The following is a 23,918-nucleotide window of genomic DNA, read 5'->3' on the forward strand; positions in this document are numbered from 1 at the left end:
TTCTTAGAAGAATCTCTCTGTTATTGCCACCCACAGCCAGTTTAATGGTGAGGTAAACATAGGGTCAGACTACATGGTTGGGAGACAGAGGGTAGCAGATCCTAAAGTATTCTCATATAGTTCAACTCCTGGGATTAAAGAGATCAGTCTTAACCAGTATTGACTGGAGTAAGCATGGCTCATGTTTTGATTTTCCTGCTTCAACCAGCAAGGTGTGTGGTTCTGGGAGTGTGTGATTGCTGCCGCTGCTGCTGTCCCAGAGATAGAGAAGTTGTTTGGATTTGGACAGGTGGTGTCTGTGAAACATGGATACGTGGGTTATCGATTTTTTTCACATTTGGCTTCATCTGGATTAATTTCCTGAACTATGTTAAATATAAAGCAGACTGTGCCTTGAACTAAGTAGTATGATTAAACCCAACCCTTTGTACCTCAGGTCCATAGGAAAATAAAACCAAAAAAGATTATGAACTGCTATGTGAGTAAATGAAGAATAATGAGACCCTTCTTTCATCTCCAACGATACATTTACTATTTTGTTTTAATAGTGTCTAGTGAAACTCTCTCCTGTGACCTTTGTTCATTTTCATGAGTCCACAATCACTGTGGGGTCAGTCACTCCATTCTAGTAGCCTGAGTTGATTGGCATTTGGTTGTGACTTTGACAGTGGTTTAACCCACTGCAGTGTTCCTGTAGAAAATTAAATTCCCATTTGTTTTCATGTGTAAAGTTTTAAAGCTTCTAATCTTTTGTGCCATATATCTCCATTTCATTTGGGTAAAACACTTGTAATGTTTTAATTTTAATTTCTTAAAATTCAAAGTAAAAATGTTTTGTTTTTATTTCCTTTTGTTTGCCCTTCAGTTTATCCTCTGTGTGACCCAGGTTCAGTGTGTCTTACTCATTACTTTTTGTTGTTTTCCCACTTTTATTTTCCTCTAAGGACTATAGCTTCTCTTTTACAAATTTATACCTCTCTTCCTCACCCTTCTTTCTTCTTTCTTTCTCATTCAAACCTGGTATGGTATCTAAATCACAGTCTGTATTATTAACTTTGACAAGAACACATAATTTATTTATCTTGCAGAAACCAGGTATTTCATTGAAACCTTATCAAAATTTACTCAATTTATCCTTTTAAATTTTATGAGGTGCTTTGGAGTAGAAAGTGAAAAGATCTGCAAACTCAAAGGGTTTGATATATGGTTATATATATCAGAAGCTATCACCTTTAAGTCTGTAGAACTCTGGGTTTTTTAAAAAAAGTTATTCTGAGAGAAATTTCCAGTGACTCATTGAGTGTCAAGGCTTCACTGACTAACTAAAATACCATGTTTTTTGGCTTTGGGATGAAATGATACCCATTCAGTAACTGGGTATTTCGTACTATTTAGCAGTTAAATATATTATTTCTTTTTATTATTTATTTGTTTATTTAGTTGAGGTATAATTTACATATAACATTAGTTTCAGGTGTACAACATAATGATTCGATATTTGTATACATTGCAGAATGATCACCACAGTAAGTCTAGTTACTAGTAACATGTCTAGTAACATCCATCACTATATGTAGTTACAAGAAAATATTTTTTCTTGTGATGAGGATTTTTAAAATCGCTTTGCAACTTTCAAATATGCAATACAGTATTATTAACTGTAGTTACCATGCAATACATTACATCCCCATGATTTATTTATTTTATAACTGGAAGTTTGTACCTATTGACCTCCTTTGTACATTTTGGCCACCCCCTTCCCCTGGCAACCACCAGTTTGTTCTGTCTATGAGCTTGGTTTTCTGATTGTTGTTTGTTTTGTTTTTTAAATTCTACATATAAGTGGGATCATGTGGTATTTGTGTTTACCTGTCTGGCTTATTTCACTTGGCATAATGCCCTCAGGGTCCATCCATGTTGTCACAAATGACAAGATTTCATTCTTTTTTATGGCCAAGTAATATTCCATTGTATTTTTTTACCACATCTTCTTTATCCATGCATTCATTGATGGATACAGGTTATTTCCATATCATGGCTATTGTAAATAATGCTGCTATGAACATGGGGATGCATATATGTTTTCAAACTAGTGTTTTCATTTTCAAGTAAATACCCAGTAGTGGAATTGCTGGATCAGACAGTAGACGTATTTCAGCTTTTTGAGGAACCTCCATACTGTTTTCCAAAGTGGCTGCACCAATTTACATTCCTCCCAACAGCGCACAAGATTTCCCTTTTCTCCACATCCTCTCAAACACTTATTTGTTGTCTTTTTGATAATAGCCATTCTAACAGGTTTAAGGTGGTGTCTCATTGTGGTTTTGATTTGCATTTTTCTGGTGATTAGTGATGTTGAGCATCATTTTATGTATCTGTCGGCCATCTGTATATCTTCTTTGGAAAAATGTCTGTTCTCATCATCTGCCCATTTTTTAATCAGTTTGTTTTTTGCTACTGGGTAGTATGAGTTCTTTATATATTTTGAATGTTAACCCCTTATCAGATATATGATGTGCAAATATTTTTGTTCAGTAGGTTCCATTTTCTTTTTTTTTTTTTTAAGGCAGCAGACTCTTTATTTGATGTGGTTTTAAAATACATCAAAATCAAGGCCCTGGCTGTTCTGCATACCAAAAGGAGACCAAAAAGTTGTCAGCACAGCTTCAAACAAATCTGGGCGGCCAGCTTGGGCCATAATGGAAGCAGTTACAGGGACAGAAGGCAGCACCCCTCCCTCAGGCAGGTGCCTGGCCGTCCCTGGGGTGACCTCCTCTGTGCTGTGCAAGGTGAGAGGGCTAGAGCACCAACTCAGCAGGCCTCGCCCTCCCCCATAGACACCAGGGCAGCTCCACTGGCCTTCTGGTCAGCCTTCCACAGGGCCGCCATGATGGGGGTGGAGGAGGGGAAATAACCATCTTTACAGACATAACATTCTCTTACAGAAAGTGCCTGAGCTCAGCCCATGGTCCAAAAACCTCACCTCTCAGAATCTGGTGTACACAAAGCTCTCAGCTGGACAAGACCCTGAACGCAAATTACTGTCAGCAGAGCCTCACCTGCTGTGGTCCCCTGCAGGAAAAGCTAGCAATCTAAGAAACCAATACACAGCTCTTGGTCCTAAAACTGGGGCATAAGACCTGCCCCAGTGAGGAGGGAACTGGCCTTCACTCATGGATAGGCCACCTCTTCACCTGGCCCAGGACCCTGGCTGGTGTGGGCAGCACCCAGGAACCTGGGCTGAATTTGGAAAGCAGAGCAGCTGTAGTGGTTGATAAGATTTGGTCAGTGGAGAGGAAGAAGAAGGGGATCCCCATCCATAGCCTGGCCTGGATGCCTAGAGACAGACGGCTGGAGGTGAGAGCAGAGGTTCTACCCTGCACAGCTGGGGCCACCGTGCTCACTGCAGCTCCACAGCAGCTAGACTTGGTTTCTGAGCATTGCTGTCCTGTGCGGCTGTGATTTCCCACACCACACTGGACTCCAACAGTCCCCTCCCTGCCCACATTAGGACTTTAAGAGGTAACTGAAGTGGGGCAGGCAATCATGTGGGCTACTGCAAGCCTTCCTGCTGGGGACAGGCAGAAACTTATGCCTCTTCCCCGTGCTTCGTTAGCCCAGCAAACCCCGTATGGGATTGGCAGCTCTTGTGTTCCTCAGCAGAGTAGAGTAGTATCCCCTCAGCCAGGGGTGGCAAATAGGTCTCAACACTTATACTGGCTGCTGGGGGAATCTTGAGAAATGAGAATATATACCAGGGATTTAGCAGGAAATACTCTGAAGCAGATTAGTGGTACCTACCATGGGGGAAGAGGGGAAATGATGCGCCATTCATTTGCCATCTCTGGTCTAAGTCCTAACATAATTCAGGAGTACTCTTCATGAACTTAATGATCTGAAGGATTTAAGTTAAGGGCTGAAAGAGTAGGCTATTTGTAGAAGATAATGAATCGACTTCAAGGAAATACAGGAAGAAGCAAAAACTCAAGCATCCGATTCATCTTGGTCTGTGGCTCCCTCAGCTACACTGAAGCTGAGCCCCAGATGGAGATGGAGTTACAGTACCCCAAGCCCAGTGTAGCCCTGCTTCCTGACCCAAGACTCGTTCTGCTGTTCCAGAACACTGTTCTGTACAAAGATTGGCTAATACTCTGGCAAGTTTGCAGTTAGCAGGACTTTCAGAGTATAGGGTATCATGTATAAGGGGTGGGAGTGGGGGTAGAGAAGGAACAGACATAACTATCTGCAGCCATTTTTGTGGATTTCTGGGGCTTAGTCAATGGCTGAGTCTCATCCTTATCCATAAGCTGTCACACAAGAGCTAGGGGCTCCCACATAAGAAGTAAGATGTCAAGGAGGACATAGCTCTTATTACTTGGGCAACAGGATCAGAGCAAATCTCAAAAGATTGCACACTGCGGGTATGGGTGTAGGAAGCAGAAACAGACTCATAAAGCCAAGGGGACAGTTGGGCCCAGGGCCCAGCAAGTGCTGCATGGAGATAGTGGTGATGGCATCAGCAGTGGCCTCCCAGGATTGAAACCACAGGTAAGCTTGTGGCAAAGCCATCAGAAGGCCTTTCCTTTTTCTTACTCTAAACAATCTGATTTCATCAAGCAGGAAACCTCAGCACCAACATGGCAAAGGTACCAGGTGGGGTGCTGAGGGGGGTGGGGCACTAGAGGCCAGGAACCCAGGCACCACCCCTAAAACACCCCTTCTTCCTCAGAAGATCCTCAATACAAACACTGTCACGTGCAAAACAAAAACAAAGGAAACAAAACAAAACCCAAAAACCTTTAGAAAGAATCCTTTGGGTGATCTCTTGTCAATCATTTGTGCAGGCTAGAGAGACACCTGTGAACGATAAGGCTGCTGCGAAACGTCATTGGCATGGTCCTGGCACTACCGGAGGGCAGAGGAAGTGGTGCCTGAGGGGCTCCCTACCAGCACATCGTCCCACGCAGAATATTCTCCAGGTCCCTTGTCCTAGGCAGGGAAGCAGTTTCACCACTGGCTTTGAGCGCCCAATCAGCACTCTGCCTGGCAACCCCTTTTCTAAGTCAAGAGAAGCAAAGGAGCTTCCAGGGGAGCTAGGAGAGCCAGAGCTGCCCAAGTCCTGCTAACAGGAGAAACACAGTCAAGGCCTGGGCGTGTCACCTGTCGTGAGCCCTGAAGGGCAGGGAGGGAGGGACTGAGCCTCAAATCGGGCAGCGAAACGCTCGAGTCGCTTGTCCTGCCAGCATACTGACAGCAGCCGCAGATGACAGCTCCGCTTTAAGACTCTTCAGCTCACAGAAGAGCCACTGACTTCATGTGTGCACACCCCCACCTCCAAGGCAAGTCCATTTTACACTTACAGATGTAAGTGTATGAGGCCTTGCCCATATGCCATATGTATATAAAATTGACCCACAAAATCCAAAAGTGCAGAGTCAGATGCCAGCCAGGTCAGAGCACCCTGGGCCTCAGCGGTGAGGGCCTCGCACAGGCCAGGCCTGGCTGGGCTGCTCGCTCCCTTCCCAGCAGGCCCCTGGCGCAGGCTCCCTCAGCGGTGGTGGAGGTAGGCTCCTGAAGCCCCCTTTGGCCTGATGCTTCCGTGCTCGGTGCTCCAGGGCAGCAAGGAGCTTCTGTGGCCCTTGGGGAGCTGGGGGCTTGGACCCTGGGCCCCTCAGCACCCTGTTCCTTGGAGGCATTGGCAGCCTCTGGCCTTCACGCAGGGCCGCTGTCAGTGAGGGGGCCCTGGCTTCCAGCACTCAGGTCCTGCACCCTCCAGCTGCCGCGTTTTCATTTTTTTGACGTTTGCTTTGCTGTGAAGAGGCTTTCTAGTTTTGATGTAGTCCCATTTGTTTATTTTTGCTTTTGTTGCTTTTTCTTTTGGACTCCTCCAGAAGATCATTGCCAAGACTGATGTCAAGGAGCTTACTGCCTATGTTTTCTTCGAGGAGTTTTATGGTTTCAGATCTTAATGTTCAAGTCTTTAATCCATTTTGAGTTCATTTTTATGTATGGTATAAGATAGTGGTCCAGTTTCATTCTTTTGCATGTGGCTAGTTTTCCCAGCACCATTTTGCTACCTTTATTTTTTTTATTATTATTATTTTTTAATTAATTAATTTATTTATTTATTTTTTGGCTGTGTTGGGTCTTCGTTTCTGTGCGAGGGCTTTCTCTAGTTGCGGCAAGTGGGGGCCACTCTTCATCGTGGTGCACGGGCCTCTCACTATCGCGGCCTCTCTTGTTGCGGAGCACAGGCTCCAGACGCGCAGGCTCAGTAGTTGTGGCTCACGGGCCCAGTTACTCCGCGGCATGTGGGATCTTCCCAGACCAGGGCTTGAACCCGTGTTCCCTGCATTGGCAGGCGGATTCTCAACCACTGCACCACCAGGGAAGCCCGCTACCTTTATTTTATTTGCTATTTTTAGTTTTTTCTAAAGAGAAGGAAAAATTATAATGTAGCACGGATCCAGTGAGGGGAAATAATGGTGTAGGCTGGTGAAATGATTATCATTTGATTTTAAATATATGAAATAAAAACATATACATTATAATGTCTTATAATAAATAGGACGAATGGTATATTATATGTGTGAATGTGTGTATATGTGTGTGTGAGGCATACGTACATATCTATGAAAAGTCATTGTATTTGCTTTTGTTTGGGTCCCTAAACAAATAGATAAATGATGATTCTTGGTTTTTATATATTTATTTTTAATCTTTCTCTATATCCTAAACATTTTAGGGTCATAATGTTACTTAAGTTATTGTTTTATGTACAGTTTTTGTACCTGCATAAGATAGTAATCTTAAACTTTCATGCTTAACTAAAATTGCAAATTTGAGATATTTTTCTGATTAACTCTAGATCCCAGTTATTAAAGCATTTGGCATCTTGAAGCGAGCAGCTGCTGAAGTAAACCAGGATTATGGTCTTGATCCAAAGATTGCTAATGCAATAATGAAGGCAGCAGATGAGGTAAGAGGTGATAAGTGTGTTTACTTAATGGCATCAGACCCATATTAACTGCTGGATAATGATAAGTGCTGGCACGAGGAAAGGGGCACTGTGAATTCTTGAGTTAATGAGTTTCAACATAGGGTGGCAGCATTATTATTTGGTGAGGATATTAATATGGTGCTTAAAATATTGTGGCAAATTTTCTGGATGATTTTATACCTTTTATTTTTAATTTTCTTTATTTTCCTTTATATAGTTTAAAGAAAACTTTTTGAAGAGATACTCTTTGAACTTACATATTTGATTTCTTGTTTTATGTATAGATGATTCCTTTTAAAGCTAGTTGGTTATTTGATAATATGTGTGGAGAATGTAATTTCACTATTTCACTAATAACATAATTAATTGCTTACACAATTAAAGATAAGCAGTCAGAGATAACAGTTTAAAAGCTCTGATTATAATGTAGTTCATTGCAGTACTATTTATTATAACAGCTGCTTATGTAAGTTATATTGTGAAGCCATGGAAACTTAGTTTTTTAAAGAATGTCGTAGAACAAAGCCTACCATATAAGAGGTGGGGAGGAAAGATTGTAAAATGCATGTATTTTATGATCCTAATTTTGTTTTGAAAAAATGAACAGAAAAACATGTTTTTTTCCATCTACGTATATACTCCCATTGCTTGAAGTAGAGACTAGAAGGAGATGCCAAAATGCTAATCATCTTTATTTCTGAGGGTAGAACTATGATGACTATTATACTTTTCTTAGTTCTCAGAATTTTTTGCACTGATCACCTGTTATTTTTATACAACTAAGAAAAAAGTTTTACTTTAAAGTGAACCAGTTGTTTAAGGTAATAGATTTCTAAAGTGCATGCTGATTTTTTTTTAAGCTAAAATCATTCCAGAAGGTGAAGTTAAGCACCCACTCTCTTAGACAGCTTATAATTCAAAAACTAACAAATTAACTAAAAGTACAAAAATATGACAAAAATAGGGACAAATCTAGACCATATTTATGTCTATGCTTGGAGGTTGCTACTCATAGGACATGTGTGGGATGCAGTAGCTATTAGTGAGCTCACACTGTTAAGTCACTTGTTCATTATCATGCTGACTCTGGCTGTAACATCTGTTGGATATTCCTGCTGAGTACCAACAGTAAATTTATCTAGAGACTTAACACAGTTGCCAGCCTTAATGGGTGGGTGGGTCTGTCTGTATATTATTAGAGGGCAGTTGAGAAATAGGAGAAAGATATCTTTGATTCAGTTTTCATTTGGAATCAGTGAAATTGTTATACCATTCACAATAGATAATCTTTCACCTTTTAAAGTAGCAGTGGTTAGACTGCAGGAGCTTCAGTTTGCTGGACAACCGCGAACTATGTGGCACCATCAATAGCATATGAAAAAAGTGAATACCTTTAAAATAGTACTATAAGTAGTACCAACTTAATCATATTTGATTTAAATAGCTAAATGAATGTTTCTTATTTTTTAAAATTCGTTTTTTAACATTTTGCTCTGCAGGTAGCTGAAGGTAAATTAAATGATCATTTTCCTCTCGTGGTATGGCAGACTGGATCAGGAACCCAGACAAATATGAATGTAAATGAAGTCATTAGCAATAGAGCAATTGAAATGCTAGGAGGTGAACTTGGCAGCAAGAAACCCGTGCATCCCAACGATCATGTTAATAAAAGCCAGGTCGGTATACGATCTCTTCTTTTCTTTGTTATAAATTGAAAAGAATCCTGAGATTTTCCTTGTAAAACAGGCATTAACTTTTGACAGGGAGTGTTCATTCTGCTTATATTCTTTAATGGAAAGGACTTCTTGTATGTTCTCCTTATTTCTTTTAGGAATCTTGAGTCTATGTCTTAAATTTTCATAAAAAGCACCTTTAGGGATAAAAATCACTTTTAGGACACCTGAATTTAGTATATATGTATATTTTCACTGTTTGATTTATATTCTAAAAACTCTTTCTTTTGAAATATAAAATTATTTATAAGAATTGCAAAGATATTTCAGAGTTCCTGTATACCCTTCACCCAGCTACCCTTAATATTAAGTATTTTACATAACTCTGGTACATTTATCACACTAAGAAATTAACATTGGTACAAGACTCTTAATTAAACAGGCTTTATTAGGATTTCTCTAGTTTTCTATTGATCTCCTTTTTCTCTTAACCAGGATCCAGTCCACGCTCCACATTGTATTTAGTCATCATATCCCCTTAGTCTCCTCTAATCTATGAGAGCTTGTCTTTTGTCTTTGTGATTTTTGAAAGCAGTGGCCAGGTATTTTATAGAATGTCCCTCAATATGGGTTTGTCTATTGTTTTCTCATGATTAGACTGAGACTGTGGAGTTTTGGAAAGACTGTTATAGAAATGAAGGGCCCTTCTGGCATCGTATCGGGGTACATGATAGCAACATGACTTGGTACTGGTGATGTTAACTTGAATCACTTGGTTAAGATGGTGTCTCCCTGGTTTCTCCATCTTCTATTCTCTATTTGGTAGAAGTAAGCCACTGTGTCCAGCCTATACTCCAGCTACTACACTTAAGCTCCACTTCCTAAAGGGAGGAGTATCAAGAAATTTTTGGACATGTGTTAAGATCACCACAGAATTAATAGAGAACTTTGAGGCTATGCAAATAGCCTCTTTCTCCTTAAACTTTTGCCTATTAATTTTAACATTCATCAGTGGGTCTTGCCAATAACAATTACTACATTAGTGTTTCAGTAGTGATTTTCTGTTTCCCTCATTCTTCCTACATTTATTAATTGAAATTTTTCTGTAAGGAATACTGTCTTCTCTCTCCCCTGACATTTATTTATTTAATCATTTATGTATATCAGTATGAATTCATTAATATTTTTTTCTTAAGGTTATAATCCAGTATTTTTGGGATTTATATTGCTACTCATATTGTTGCCACAAAGCTACAGCTTGTTGGCTCCTGTGTCCTTTGGACATGCCACCATCCTTTTTTTTTTAAGGCACTTACTAATTTTTTGCACTACAGGATGCTCCAGGCTTCTCATCTTGTATTTTTCCTGCCCCAGCCCTCATAAGCACTCATTTTTCCAAAGAGCTCTTGGAGGATCTTATCACTTATTGGAAAGTGATATTTAGAAACCAAGATCTGGGTTCTGAGTATAATTTAATATATTTTTAAGTAGTGAGGAAGTTTTTTCACATAAATCCATTGTATGAAGGATTTTGCAAACCGAAGGCTTGCCTTTAAATACGAGTTTATCTTTTACATATACTGAAGTCTGAAATCTACTTCAGAATAATCTAGTGTGTATGGTCAGATGGAGGAGTGAGGTGGAGTTACAGATGAAACAAGATTGGCTATATGCTAATTGTTTGAATTCAGGTGGTAGATACATGAGTGTTCATTATACCATTCATCCTACTTTTGTAAGTAGTTTGATAATGTCCATAATACAAAGTTTAACAAATGAGTAATGAATATATTTTTTAAAATAGCATCGTAATTTAAAAGTATGGGTTTACAGTTGAGGAAAGAGCATGGAATTTAGACTACCTGGTCAGGTCCCAGTTCTGCCAACCGTAAATATTTTGGCAAGTCACATAATTTCTTTGACAGTTTAGCTTTTCTATTTTTAAAGTGGTGACCTACCTCACAGAATTTTCCTCAAGTTTAGTAAAGGAAGAAGTGTTTGTGAAAGACTGTATGTGCTATTTAACTGTAAGATATTTTATTATTGCTATCCTTACATACATTTGCTAGTTGTACTTCTCTATGTCTTGCTGTCATTTCTTAGCAGGCAGATATAGTAATATATAATACATTCATTGTAGGTGGTATATGTAATACAGTCCTAAATACCTTCCACAAAGGAAATCAGGTTGTTGCTTTTTATTTGATCCCAAGTGACTTGCCACAGGTAAATGTAATTGAGTACTAAATATGCCAAGTTTTGAGTAGTCATTTAGTGAGATTTTTAATTGAGGCATTCAAGTTTGGTTTATTTTTGTCTCTGATTTAACATTTTACATTTCTTTTGAAAATTTTCCAACAGAGCTCAAATGATACTTTTCCCACAGCAATGCATATTGCTGCTGCAATAGAAGTTCATGAAGTACTGCTACCAGGACTACAGAAGCTACATGATGCCCTTGATGCAAAATCCAAAGAATTTGCCCAGATCATCAAAATTGGGCGTACTCATACACAGGATGCTGTTCCACTTACTCTTGGGCAGGTATATTGCGTGCGATTAGATTTGGTTCAATTGCGGGCTTGGTACAAATGGCCAGCATATTACCCTCTAAATCACACTGGTTTAAAAGGCCAAATTTATAACAATTCAGTTCAGTGACAGATGATTCTGCATTAACCAGTCAGTAGTTTTTATTGGTATCCACTCAGAAGAGCAGAGCATACTGGCTATGAGCCAGACTCCACATCCGTCTACTTGAGTTCAAATCTTAGCTTCGCTATGTGCAAACTATTGGACCTTAGGAAAATTATTTAGCCTTTCTGTGCATCAGTTTTCTGAGCTGTAGAATGAGGAAAATATCTCTTTCATAGGATAGTTAGGAGGTTCAAATAAGCTGATTCATGTAGAGTGTTTAGAACAATCCCCGACACATTATAAGCACATGTTGGTGTTAGCTGTCATCATCATCTTCATCAGTATCATTATCATAATTTCTTCCGTTGTCTCTCTTACTCAAAATTAGTAAGTTCTTTAAAAATTAATTTTAAAATGATTAAATGGGGCATATCTTACTCTTTAAAATTGTTTTGGCCACATGTAAAAGAGGTATTACTCTCTTTTCCAAAATACCAGAAAGTATTTTTATGTTTCTTTATTGATACTTTAAAGAATGCCTAATAGTATACATTGCAAAGGAAATACAAGGAACAGTTTTTGTCTCAGTAAGTTCACTCCAGTTTGGGAGGTAGGACATATGCAAATTCTATATCAAGTATCAAAGGATAGGTATCCAATAACTGTATTTTTGTAGAAATTCAGGTGAGGGAGAGAGTTTGGCTGCTGGTTATTTGGAAAGATTTCATTTGTAGTTTTGTTCAGATGGCAGCAAACACTGAAAAAAAACTTGATCATTTACCTTAACTTTATCACAGAAGGAATGAGAAAAACTGAAAGTGATTAATTGACATACAGATGATATGACTAAATTGAGCTTGCTAAATTAAGTTGTTTCTTAGGCTGTATCTTATTTCTCTTTACATCATTGGCTCTTAGTACCATGCATAATTTCTAAGGAGATACAGTATATGCTCTTGAAACTTCTGAGTATCCCTCTGGATACTCCCTTTTTTTGTGTGTTACATGTAGGAAAACCATTGTATGCTGAAGTCCAGTTGGGCCATTTACTCAGCCTCCTATGTAAAATCATCATTCTTCGTATTATGACAGAAAGTTTTATTTTTCTGTTTGATTTTATCTTATCAGAAGCATTTATACTTGCTTTTATTGTAATTGTCTTTTGAGGTTTTTGAGTGCAGTTTTTTTCCTCAATAAAAGTATATTCCTGAAGGGAATCCAGCTGGTATATATGTAAGTGATGTTAGATCAGATGGATCAAGTCTACCTGAAAGGAGTGGTATCTTCTAAAACGTTTTCTTTAGAGCAGTGTGAAATCCTAGTACTAATCAAAAGTATTCATGATTTTTCAGTGTTTTTAGGCAGGAAAAAAAGATTTAGTGTAACCATATATCCCGGCTTGCTCAGTTGAATTCCAGTTTATGCCTTCTGTCCGTGCATAATTCTTGATAGGGCCCTTGCTATGTTCTAAACATGATCGATTCTGTGGTTACTTTACTTAAAGGATGTTATACTTTGTGAACCAGTGTGGCATTAATAGCAGAATTAAAATGCATCTTGAAGCTATAGTCTTAACTCTACCTGTTACCTTCTTGTGCTGTTCAGTGAGTCACGTAGCTTGAGTCCCTGTAAAACATCCTCAAATTCCATATCAGGTTTTTTAACTGAAATTGTATGGAGGATATTTCTATGTTTGCATTTTTCTTGAGGGGATTCAGTTTTTTTCTTTCTCAGAGTTGTTTGAGATACACCAAAAAATAAATAATTTACAAATAAACCGATAATTTAATCTAGTAAAGTTTTTTTTTTAATTTCCTGTGTTGTTTTTCTTTGCTTTCTATTAAAAGACTAGTTTATAAATAGGCCACATGTTATCAGTGGCATTGTCTACCTGATAGGTTTATAAATTCTCTTTCTCTCCTATTCTTTGTTTATCATATGAATTAAATAATACAATTACCACTTGAGTAGCTTCTAATTTTGTACCTGAAACGTGTTTTTTAAAAACTTGAATTTAATGTAGTTAGAGTAGCTTGTATGCCATTAGAAAATTATATGTTCTCACCTTAATTTCTTTTGCTTTTCAGGAATTTAGTGGTTATGTTCAACAAGTGAAATATGCAACAACAAGAATAAAAGGTGCCATGCCAAGAATCTATGAGCTCGCAGCTGGAGGCACTGCTGTCGGTACTGGTTTAAATACTAGAATTGGCTTTGCAGAAAAGGTTGCCGCAAAAGTGGCTGCACTCACAGGTAGGTGATAACACGGTTTATTTCTCATTTCCATTATACTAGTCTGTATTTTTCTGGGTGTTTCTGCTTTGAATTCTGAACAAATTTAAAGTTAGAAATAATATTTTCCCATCAAACATGTACTTTGTGTCTATCTCAGAAGTTGTAATGTTAACCTTTTGCTTTTTAAAAGTTTTCCATCTGTAAGTTCAAACAGCATGTAATTATTAAAATCTGTCAGTGCTAACTTTGCTTACTATCTGGTAGTATTCAATTATTTTCCATTTAAAGCTGTTTTGAATACTCATTTTCAAAGCAGGAGGAATCAACTGATGGTTGAGAAATTCATTTGAATGACAAATACGTTAGAGATTGACAGGCTTAATTTCTTTTTTTCCTATGGCATGCTGTGACATTTCTTTGAATTAATGACCTTTTTGAATTCTCTTTCCTTTAGTAGAGTACTGTGCTCTTGATAATGATAACTGTTATTAGAGCTATTATCTCCAGAAAACTCTTATTAAGACACAGATATTACCAGAGAGTTAGGGTACAGATAATTATACAATGCTCATTATTGCTTACTAGCAGAGATTTTTTTTAAATCAACTTTTAATCAAGAAGAACTGTATTATGGGGTTTAGAATATGTAGATTTTTAAAAATTTGAACATGGGAGAGATTGAGAATGTCTTAACTCATTTTGGCTCCCTAATCTCTCAGAGGACCTTGTGGGTCCTGGCTAGAGAAGAGAATAGAACACCTAAAATGGTGGAAAAATTGTACTAGGAAAGGAGTGTGGAATAAAGCAGAGTGAATTTTACCTACTTTTCCTGTTTACTCAAGCATAGTCAGGCATCATACACAGGTGTTTGCAGTAGGATAATGTTTTTTCTTTCAATATTTTATATTTCTTTCAACATTTATTGTACTTGTTCTTTTTATCTTTTAAGTATGCTAATATCATCAGATTTTCTACCCCTTTAGGACTTCTTGAAGAAATTTAGACAAAGCTTGAGTCTTAAGCATTTTTTTCTGAAGTAAAATTTTTATTCTGTTCTTTTTTTGCTTTTCATATACTGGCACTTTTTTTTTTTTTTTTTAATTTATTTATTTATGGCCGTGTTGGGTCTTCGTTTCTGTGCAAGAGTTTTCTCTAGTTGTGGCAAGCGGGGGCCACTCTTCATCGCGGTGCGCGGTCCTCTCACTATCGCGGCCTCTCTTGTTGCGGAGCACAGGCTCCAGACGCGCAGGCTCAGCAACTGTGGCTCATGGGCCCAGTTGCTCCGCGGCATGTGGGGTCCTCCCAGACCAGGGCTCGAACCCGTGTCCCCTGCATTGGCAGGCAGATTCTCAACCACTGTGCCACCAGGGAAGCCCCCTATACTGGCACTTTCTGTTTAACTTGCTGATATTAGAAAAATGTTTAATTTTACCTGTTAACTAATGTAGGTTATTATTTTTTCTTCAGGCTTGCCTTTTGTCACAGCTCCAAATAAATTTGAAGCTCTGGCTGCTCATGATGCTTTGGTTGAACTCAGTGGAGCCATGAACACTACCGCTTGCAGTCTGATGAAGATTGCAAATGATATTCGTTTTCTGGGTTCTGGTCCTCGCTCAGGTCTGGGAGAACTGATTTTGCCTGAAAATGAACCAGGAAGCAGTATCATGCCAGGTAATCACATAGCTGGTAAATGTTAGAACTGGAACTTGACTAGAACCCAGGCATTCTCATCTGCAGAGCATATCTGCTTTTGTTTAACATGATCTCAAAGTGGATGGGGACATGTGTGGTGCACTTGTTTCAGAATGTCTTTGTGGGCTACTTTTGATCAGGACTTCTGGGGACATCACCCAACAATATAGGAGAAAAGAATTTTAGTTAGCAGCATGTATTTTGATTTCCACCTTAGAAAATATGTAATAGTTCTATCTTTTACAATCCAAAGCAAATAGAATTCTAGAACAGGCTGTTAAAGTGGTCGGCATGGGGTGAATAAAGATGAATTATATCAAATGCCTCTTATTTCATTTTTTGCTTTAGGTTTTGGCCAGTTAGGTAAGGGAGGCTCCACAGATATGGTTGGGACCTTGCTTTATTATATGTCTTACTTTATTTAATGAAGTTGGATTTCCTTCTTTTCTTGATGTCTGGATTCCAGTAAGTCATTTGGTGGACTCACTTGATATTCATGGAATCCAGTGGAGAAGTGTGGGCAATACTGTTAGATGAATGTAGCTGGGTGAACAGTGACATTTAAGGAGTGCCTAATGAGTTGACTTCAGACTGGAGGGATATCATGGCAGCAAGCTGAAAGGCTCTGCCCTTTCACCACTTTACTGGTGACTGAGGGTGAAGGTAGAGAATATGTGTTGATCATATTAGCAGATAAAGTTGAAATAGCAGTACATCAGATGACAGAGTCTAGATTCATAAAGGACTCTGTAGTTGGACTAAAACTGACAAGAGTGAAAAAGAAAGACCTGACTATAGATTCTTTTAGATCTAGGCATGTGTAGAATGAGAAAAGATCTGATTTTAAAGTATGTCATGTTGAAAAATGACATGAGTTCAGTTGATTGCAAATTCAAGGTGATTGCCTGAAAAAGAGAAATGCAGAGTCACAGATAAGGAACTAATCTTCCCACTGTGTTGCTTTGTACTTGTCAGAGGAATCAGGGATGTTTGGTTCAAACTTGAGCTTGTCAGAGGAGTGTTACAGGGTGGTAGGTTCTGGAAACTCAAATAGGAAAATTCCAGCTTAACATCAGTTTCCTCTGGGAAGCCTCCCAGATGTTGGTGAGGTGCTTCTTTTATAAGTATTCCCACAGCAGTCTGCACTTCTCTGTATTGACCCCTTATCTATCATAATTGCCAGTTCTCTCTCCCTCGCCTCCGAGTTCTATGAGGGCAGGGGCTGCATACTTCTTCCTCACTGTTGAATATTCAGTGCCTGGCTCCATAAATATTTCTAGAGTGCATGTAAGCCATGAAGGTGAAAAGAGCTATACTTACTGTGCAGTTGTAGGTACTCTACTTATTAGCCATTGCATGATTCAGAGTTTCTGGCTACATGGTTTGTTTCATTAAACAGCACTGATGGTTGGGACATTGCTTTATTATATGTCTTTATTTAATGAAGTTAGTTTTCCTTCTTCTCTTGATTATTTGATATAAAACCTAATCTTAAACTCATACTTGAAGCCACAAGTGTGTTTGATGTGATATCTCTCTTTGGTGGTTTTCTTGAAGGCAAGGTGAACCCCACCCAGTGTGAGGCAGTGACCATGGTTGCAGCCCAGGTCATGGGCAATCATGTCGCCGTTACCATTGGAGGCAGCAATGGACATTTTGAGTTGAATGTTTTCAAGCCATTGATGGTAAGCTTTAAATTTGATTTTTAATGTCTTTAACCGAAAGCTAGTTGTCTTTGTTTCTGTCTTTCATTAAGGTTTCTTACAGTTCTTTAGGTACTTGGATAATATACGTAGCAGTTGGAAGTTAAACATATGTTAATGTTAGAGGATTAATCCTGTATATTTAATTAGGTGACTTTTAGCTTAAGTAATTGGTGGTTTGCTTTTTATAATAGGAAGAAAAATTCTGAAAGTAAGGTATAGGTTTCTTTCTTTTCCCTCGCCACTGGGGATGCCAATTGCTAGAAATAAGTTCTAGTCTCCTCAATTAAAAAAAAAGAAAGAAAGAAACTCTCCTTCCAGCCTGTCTCCTTCTCATGCTGCTGCTTTCTTCCTCTCTCTGAATTCAGCCTTTTTAAAGAAATACCCACTCTCACTCTCATTTGCACTGCAGTCTGGCTTCCACCCCTGCACTTATGTTTGAATTGTTCTTGTAGCACTTGTGACGTCTTGAGTCCAACAGACATGCCATGGCTCTTAACTAACATCTGACCTTGACTTGCTGCTCCTTGGAACACTCTTTGTCCTTGGTTTCTTCAGCACTTTCTCTCCAGTTCTCTTCCCTTTCTCAAGGCTTTCTTCCATTGGTTTTACTCTTCCACACACCTTGAAAACATTGTGTCCACTCGATCTATTCTTTTTCCTTCATCTTTATGAAGACAGAACAAAACGGCATCATCTTTTATCCAGTTTCCCCAACTTCAGATAATGGAGCTATTATCATTTACAATCCTTTATTTGTGTGAAGTGTTATATCTAAGTATATATTAGAGGCTTATTTCCAGTTTGTGTCTGGTGTAAAGTCTGATTTTAATTTGATAAGAATATGCAAATAACAAATATTTAGTGTATTCATTCAGTGTATTCATCAAATATTTATTGAGTACTAGTCTGTGTCAGGCACTGTACTCGTTGCTAGTGATAGAACAATGAACAACACAGATTTTTTTTTTGCCCTTATGGAATGTACATTCTGGTGGAAAATAGAAAGAAGACAGAACAAAGCACAACTCAGACCGATAAGCTTTTTTTTTTTTTAATTAATTAATTTATTTATTTTTGGCTTCATTGGGTCTTCACTGCTGTGCGCGGGCTTTCTCTAGTTGTGGCAAGCGGGGGCTGCTCTTCATTTTGGAGTACAGGCTCTAGGTGCGTGGGCTTCAGTAATTGTGGCACGTGGGCTTAGTATTGTGGCTTGCAGGCTCAGTAGTTGTGGTGCACGGGCTTAGTTGCTCCACGGCATGTGGGATCTTCCCGGACCAGGGCTTGAACCCGTGTCCCCTGCGTTGGCAGGCGGATTCTTAACCACTACGCCACCAGGGAAGCCCCAGACCGATAAGCTTTTGCTTTCAGGTCAAATTCCAAACAGTTAACACCAGCTGCCTGGCAAATATATGTGCATAACAATAAGTGTCTTGCCAATTTATTTTTAAACAAAGGTCTGTTTTGTTTTTAATAGAAAATAAGTCAAGATAATCAACATTTGCCATATAATAAAGTCATTAGTATCAAATTAAACCTTGAAGTTCTGTGTCTTCTACTAGAGTCCATTGTTGGGAGTCTGGTTTTCAGACCCTGGGATTTTAGACCAGAGAGATTAGGATGTGCATATATATCTTAATATATATTGGAAATGTTACCAAAAAGAAAAAAACTGCTAAAACAAACTAATTGACTTTATACTGTTTTAAAATACTGTGTGAAAGGTTATTTTCAAGGGATTATGGAATATTTATTTTGTTAAGCATAAAAAACGTGGTGATCATTAAGAACTGAGAAGCCCTGATTTCACTGATTTCCTCAAACTCACGCTGAACTTTCTTTTTGTTTTTTTTGGAATTTTATTTTATTTATTTTTTTCTACAGCAGGTTCTTATTAGTCATCCATTTTATACACATCAGTGTATACATGTCAATCCCAATCTCCCAATTCATCACAACACCACCACCACCCCCTGCTGCTTTCCCCCCTTGGTGTCCATACGTTTGTTCTCTACATCTGTGTCTCTATTTCTGCCCTGCAAACTGGTTCATCTGTACCATTTTTCTAGATTTCACATATATGTGTTAATATACGATATTTGTTTTTCTCTTTCTGACTTACTTCACTCTGTAAGACAGTCTCTAGATACATCCACGTCTCTACAAATGACCCAATTTCGTTCCTTTTTATGGCTGAGTAATATTCCATTGTATATATATACCACCTCTTCTTTATCCATTCGTCTGTTGATGGGCATTTAGGTTGCTTCCATGACCTGGCTATTGTAAATAGCACAGCAATGAACATTGGGGGTGCATGTGTCTTTTTGAATTATGGTTTTGTCAGGGTATATGCCCAGTAGTGGGATTGCTGGGTCATATGGTAATTCTATTTTTAGTTTTTTAAGGAACCTCCATACTCTTCTCCATAGTGGCTGTATCAATTTACATTCCCACCAACAGTGCAAGAGGGTTCCCTTTTCTCCACACCCTCTCCAGCATTTGTTGTTTGTAGATTTTCTGATGATGCCCATTCTAACTAGTGTGAGGTGATAACTCATTGTAGTTTTGACTTGCATTTCTCTAATATTAGTGATGTTGAGCAGCTTTTCATGTGCTTCTTGGCCATCTGTATGTACTCTTTGGAGAAATGTCTATTTAGGTCTTCTGCCCATTTTTTGATTGGGTTGTCTTTTTAATATTGAGCTGCATGAGCTGTTTGTATATTTTGGAGATTAATCCTTTGTCTGTTGATTCGTTTGCAAATATTTTTTCCCATTCTGAGGGTTGTTTCTTCGTCTTGTTTGTAGTTTCCTTTGCTTTGCGAAAGCTTTTAAATTTCATTAGGTCCCATTTGTTTATTTTTGTTTTTATTTCCATTACTCTAGGAGGTGGATCAAAAAAGATCTTGCTGTGATTTATGTCAAAGAGTGTTCTTCCTATGTTTTCCTCTAAGAGTTTTATAGTGTCCGGTCTTACATTTAGGTCTCTAATCCGTTTTGAGTTTACTTTTGTGTATGGTGTTAGGGAGTGTTCTAATTTCATTCTTTTACATGTAGCTGTCCAGTTTTCCCAGTACCACTTATTGAAGAGACTGTCTTTTCTCCATTGTATATCCTTGCCTCCTTTGTCATAGATTAGTTGACCATAGGTGCATGGGTTTATCTCTGGGCTTTCTATCCTGTTCCATTGATCTGTATTTCTGTTTTTGTGCCAGTACCATATTGTCTTGATTATTGTAGCTTTGTAGTATAGTCTGAAGTCAAGGAGTCTGATTCCTCCAGCTCCTTTTTTTTCCCTCAAGACTGCTTTGGCTATTCGGGGTCTTTTGTGTCTCCATACAAATTTTAAGATTTTTTGTTCTAGTTCTGTAAAAAATGCCATTGGTAATTTGATAGGGATGGTATTGAATCTGTAGATTGCTTTGGGTAGTATACTCATTTTCACAATATTGATTCTGCCAATCCAGGAACATAGTATATCTCTCCATCTGTTGGTATCATCTTTAATTTCTTTCAACAGTGTCTTACAGTTTTCTGCATACAGGTCTTTTGTCTCCCTAGGTAGGTTTATTCCTAGGTATTTTATTCTTTTTGTTGCAGTGGTAAATGGGAGTGTTTCCTTAATTTCTCTTTCAGATTTTTCATCATTAGTGTATAGGAATGCAAGAGATTTCTGTGCATTAATTTTGTATCCTGCAACTTTATCAAATTCATTGATTAGCTCTAGTAGTTTTCTGGTGGCATCCTTAGGATTCTCCATGTATAATATCATGTCATCTGCAGACAGTGACAGTTTTGCTTCTTCTTTTCCAATTTGGATTACTTTTATTTCTTTTTCTTCTCTGATTGCCGTGGCTAGGACTTCCAAAACTATGTTGATAATAGTGGCGAGAGTGGACATCCTTATCTTGCTCCTGATCTTAGAGGAAATGCTTTCAGTTTTTCACCATTGAGAATGATGTTTGCTGTGGGTTTCTCATATATGGTCTTTATTATGTTGAGGTAGGTTCCCTCTATGCCCACTTTCTGGAGAGTTTTTATCATAAATGGGTGTTGAATTTTGTCAAAAGCTTTTTCTGCATCTATTGAGATGATCATATGGTTTTTATTCTTCAGTTTGTTAATATGGTTATATCATATTGATTGATTTGCATATATTGAAGAATCCTTGCATCCCTGGGATAAATCCCACTTGATCATGGGGTATGATCCTTTTAACGTGTTGTTGGATTCTGTTTGCTTTTATTTTGTTGAGTATTTTTGCATCTATATTCATCAGTGATATTGGTCTGTAATTTTCTTATTTTGTAGTATCTTTGTCTGGTTCTGGTATCAGGGTGATGGTGGCCTCATAGAATGAGTTTGGGAGTTTTCCTTCCTCTGCAATTTTTTGGAAGAGTTTGAGAACGATGGGTGTTAGTTCTTCTCTAAATGTTTGATAGAATTCACTGGTGAAGCCATGTGGTCTTGGACTTCTGTTTGTTGGAAGATTTTTAATCACAGTTTCAATTTCATTACTTGTGATTGGTCTGTTCATATTTTCTGCTTCTTCCTGGTTCAGTCTTGGAAGGTTATACCTTTCTAAATGTTTGTCCATTTCTTCCAGGTTGTCCATTTTACTGGCATATAGTTGTTTGTAGTAGTCTCTTATAATCCTTTGTATTTCTGCAGTGTCAGTTGTGATTTCTCCTTTTTCATTTCTGATTTTATTTATTTGAGTCCTCTCCCTCTTGATGAGTCTGGCTAATGGTTTATCAATTTTGTTTATCTTCTCAAAGAACCAGCTTTTAGTTTTATTGATCTTTGCTATTGTTTTCTTTGTTTCTATTTCATTTATTTCTGATCTGATCTTTATGATTTCTTCCTTCTGCTAACTTTGGGTTTGATTGTTCTTCTTTCTCTAATTCCTTTAAGTGTAACATTAGATTGTTTGAGATTTTCCTTGTTTCTTGAGGTAGGCTTGTATAGCTATAAACTTCCCTCCTAGAACTGCTTTTGCTGCATCGCATACGTTTTGGATCATCGTGTTTTCATTGTCATTTGTCTCTAGGTATTTTTTGATTTCCTCTTTGATTTCTTCAGTGAGCTCTTGGTTATTTAGTAAGGTATTGTTTAGCCTCCATGTGTTTGTGCTTTTTATGTTTTTTTCCCTGTAATTGATTTCTAATCTCATAGCATTGGGGCCAGAAAAGATGCTTGATACGATTTCAATTGTCTTAACTTTACTGAGGCTTGATTTGTGCCCCAAGATGTGATCTATCCTGGAGAATGTTCCGTGCGCACTTGAGAAGAAATTGTAATCTGCTGGTTTTGGATGGAATGTCCTATAAATATCAATTAAATCTATCTGGTCTATTGTGTCATTTAAAGCTTGTGTTTCCTTATTAATTTTTTTTTGGATGATCTGTCCATTGGTGTAAGTGAGGTGTTAAAGTCCCCCACTATTATTGTGTTACTGTCGATTTCCTCTTTTAGAGCTGTTAGCAGTTGCCTTATGTATTGAGGTGCTCCTAGGTTGGGTGCATATATATTTATAATTGTTATATCTTCTTCTTGGATTGATCCCTTATGTAGTAGATCATTATGTAGTGTCCTTCCTTGTCTCTTATAACATTCTTTATTTTAAAGTCTATTTTATCTGATATGAGTACTGCTACTCCAGCTTTCTTTTGATTTCCATTTTCATGGAATATCTTTTTCCATCCCCTCACTTTCAGTCTGAATGTGTCCCTAGGTTCGAAGTGGGTCTCTTGTAGACAGCATATATATGGATCCTGTTTTTGTATCCATTCAGCAAGCCTGTGTCTTTTGGTTGGAGCATTTAATCCATTCACATTTAAGGTAATTATCAATATGTATGTTCCTATGAGCATTTTCTTAATTGTTTTGGGTTTGTTTTGTAGGTCCTTTTCTTCTCTTGTGTTTCCCACTTAGAGAAGTTCCTTTAGCATTTGTTGTAGAGCTGGTTTGGTGGTGCTGAATTCTCTTAGCTTTTGATTGTCTGTAAAGTTTTTAATTTCTCCGTCGAATCTGAATGAGATCCTTGCCGGGTAGAGTAATCTTGGTTGTAGGTTCTTCCCTTTCATCACTTTAAGTATATCATGCCACTCCCTTCTGGCTTGTAGAGTTTTTGCTGAGAAATTGGCTGTTAACTTTATGGGAGTTCCCTTTTATATTACTTGTCATTTTTCCCTTTTTGCTCTCAATAATTTTTCTTGGTCTTTAATTTTTGCCAGTTTGATTACTATGTATCTCAGCGTGTTTCTCCTTGGGTTTATCCTGTATGGGACTCTCTGCACTTCCTGGACTTGGGTGGCTATTTCCTTTCCCATGTTAGGGAAGTTTTTGACTATAATCTCTTCAAATATTTTCTCGGGTCCTTTCTCTCTCTCTTCTCCTTCTGGGACCCCTATAATGCGAATGTTGTTGTGTTTAAAGTTGTCCCAGACATCTCTTAGGCTGTCTTCATTTCTTTTCGTTCTTTTTTCTTTAGTCTGTTCCGCAGCAGTGAATGCCACCATTCTGTCTTCCAGGTCACTTATCCGTTCTTCTGCCTCAGTTATTCTGCTATTGATTCCTTCTAGTATATTTTTCATTTCAGTTATTGTGTTGTTCATCTCTGTTTGTTCTTTAACTCTTCTAGATCCTTGTTAAACATTTCTTTCATCTTCTCGATCTTTGCCTCCATTCTTTTTCCAAGGTCCTGGATCATCTTCACTATCATTATTCTGCATTCTTTTTCTGGAAGGTTGCCTATCTCCACTTCATTTAGTTGTTTTTCCGGGGTTTTATCTTGTTCCTTCATCTGATACATAGCCGTCTGCCTTTTCATCTTGTCTATCTTTCTGTGAATGTGGTATTTGTTCCACAGGCTGCAGGATTGTAGTTCTTCTTGCTTCTGCTGTCTGCCCTCTGGTGGATGAGGCTAACTAAGAGGCTTGTGCAAGTTTCCTGATGGGAGGGACTGGTGGTGGGT

At 38.2% G+C, this 23,918-nt stretch overlaps 1 protein-coding gene across 1 annotated transcript in view; it reads left to right on the forward strand.

Moving 5' to 3' along the window:
- The window catches only part of FH (fumarate hydratase), a 41,027-nt gene that overhangs the window by 13,076 nt on the left and 4,033 nt on the right, over positions 1 to 23,918 (forward strand). The window contains exons 3-8 of the mRNA XM_082470526.1: positions 6,869 to 6,979; positions 8,500 to 8,676; positions 11,035 to 11,217; positions 13,398 to 13,563; positions 15,013 to 15,216; positions 16,795 to 16,922. Of these exons, the coding sequence (XP_082326652.1) occupies positions 6,869 to 6,979; positions 8,500 to 8,676; positions 11,035 to 11,217; positions 13,398 to 13,563; positions 15,013 to 15,216; positions 16,795 to 16,922 (969 nt within the window). The remainder of the gene's footprint in view (positions 1 to 6,868; positions 6,980 to 8,499; positions 8,677 to 11,034; positions 11,218 to 13,397; positions 13,564 to 15,012; positions 15,217 to 16,794; positions 16,923 to 23,918) is intronic.

The sequence above is a fragment of the Balaenoptera physalus genome, assembly GCF_965194825.1.
Source record: "Balaenoptera physalus genome assembly, chromosome: 1".
NCBI classification, from domain to species: Eukaryota; Metazoa; Chordata; class Mammalia; order Artiodactyla; family Balaenopteridae; genus Balaenoptera; species Balaenoptera physalus.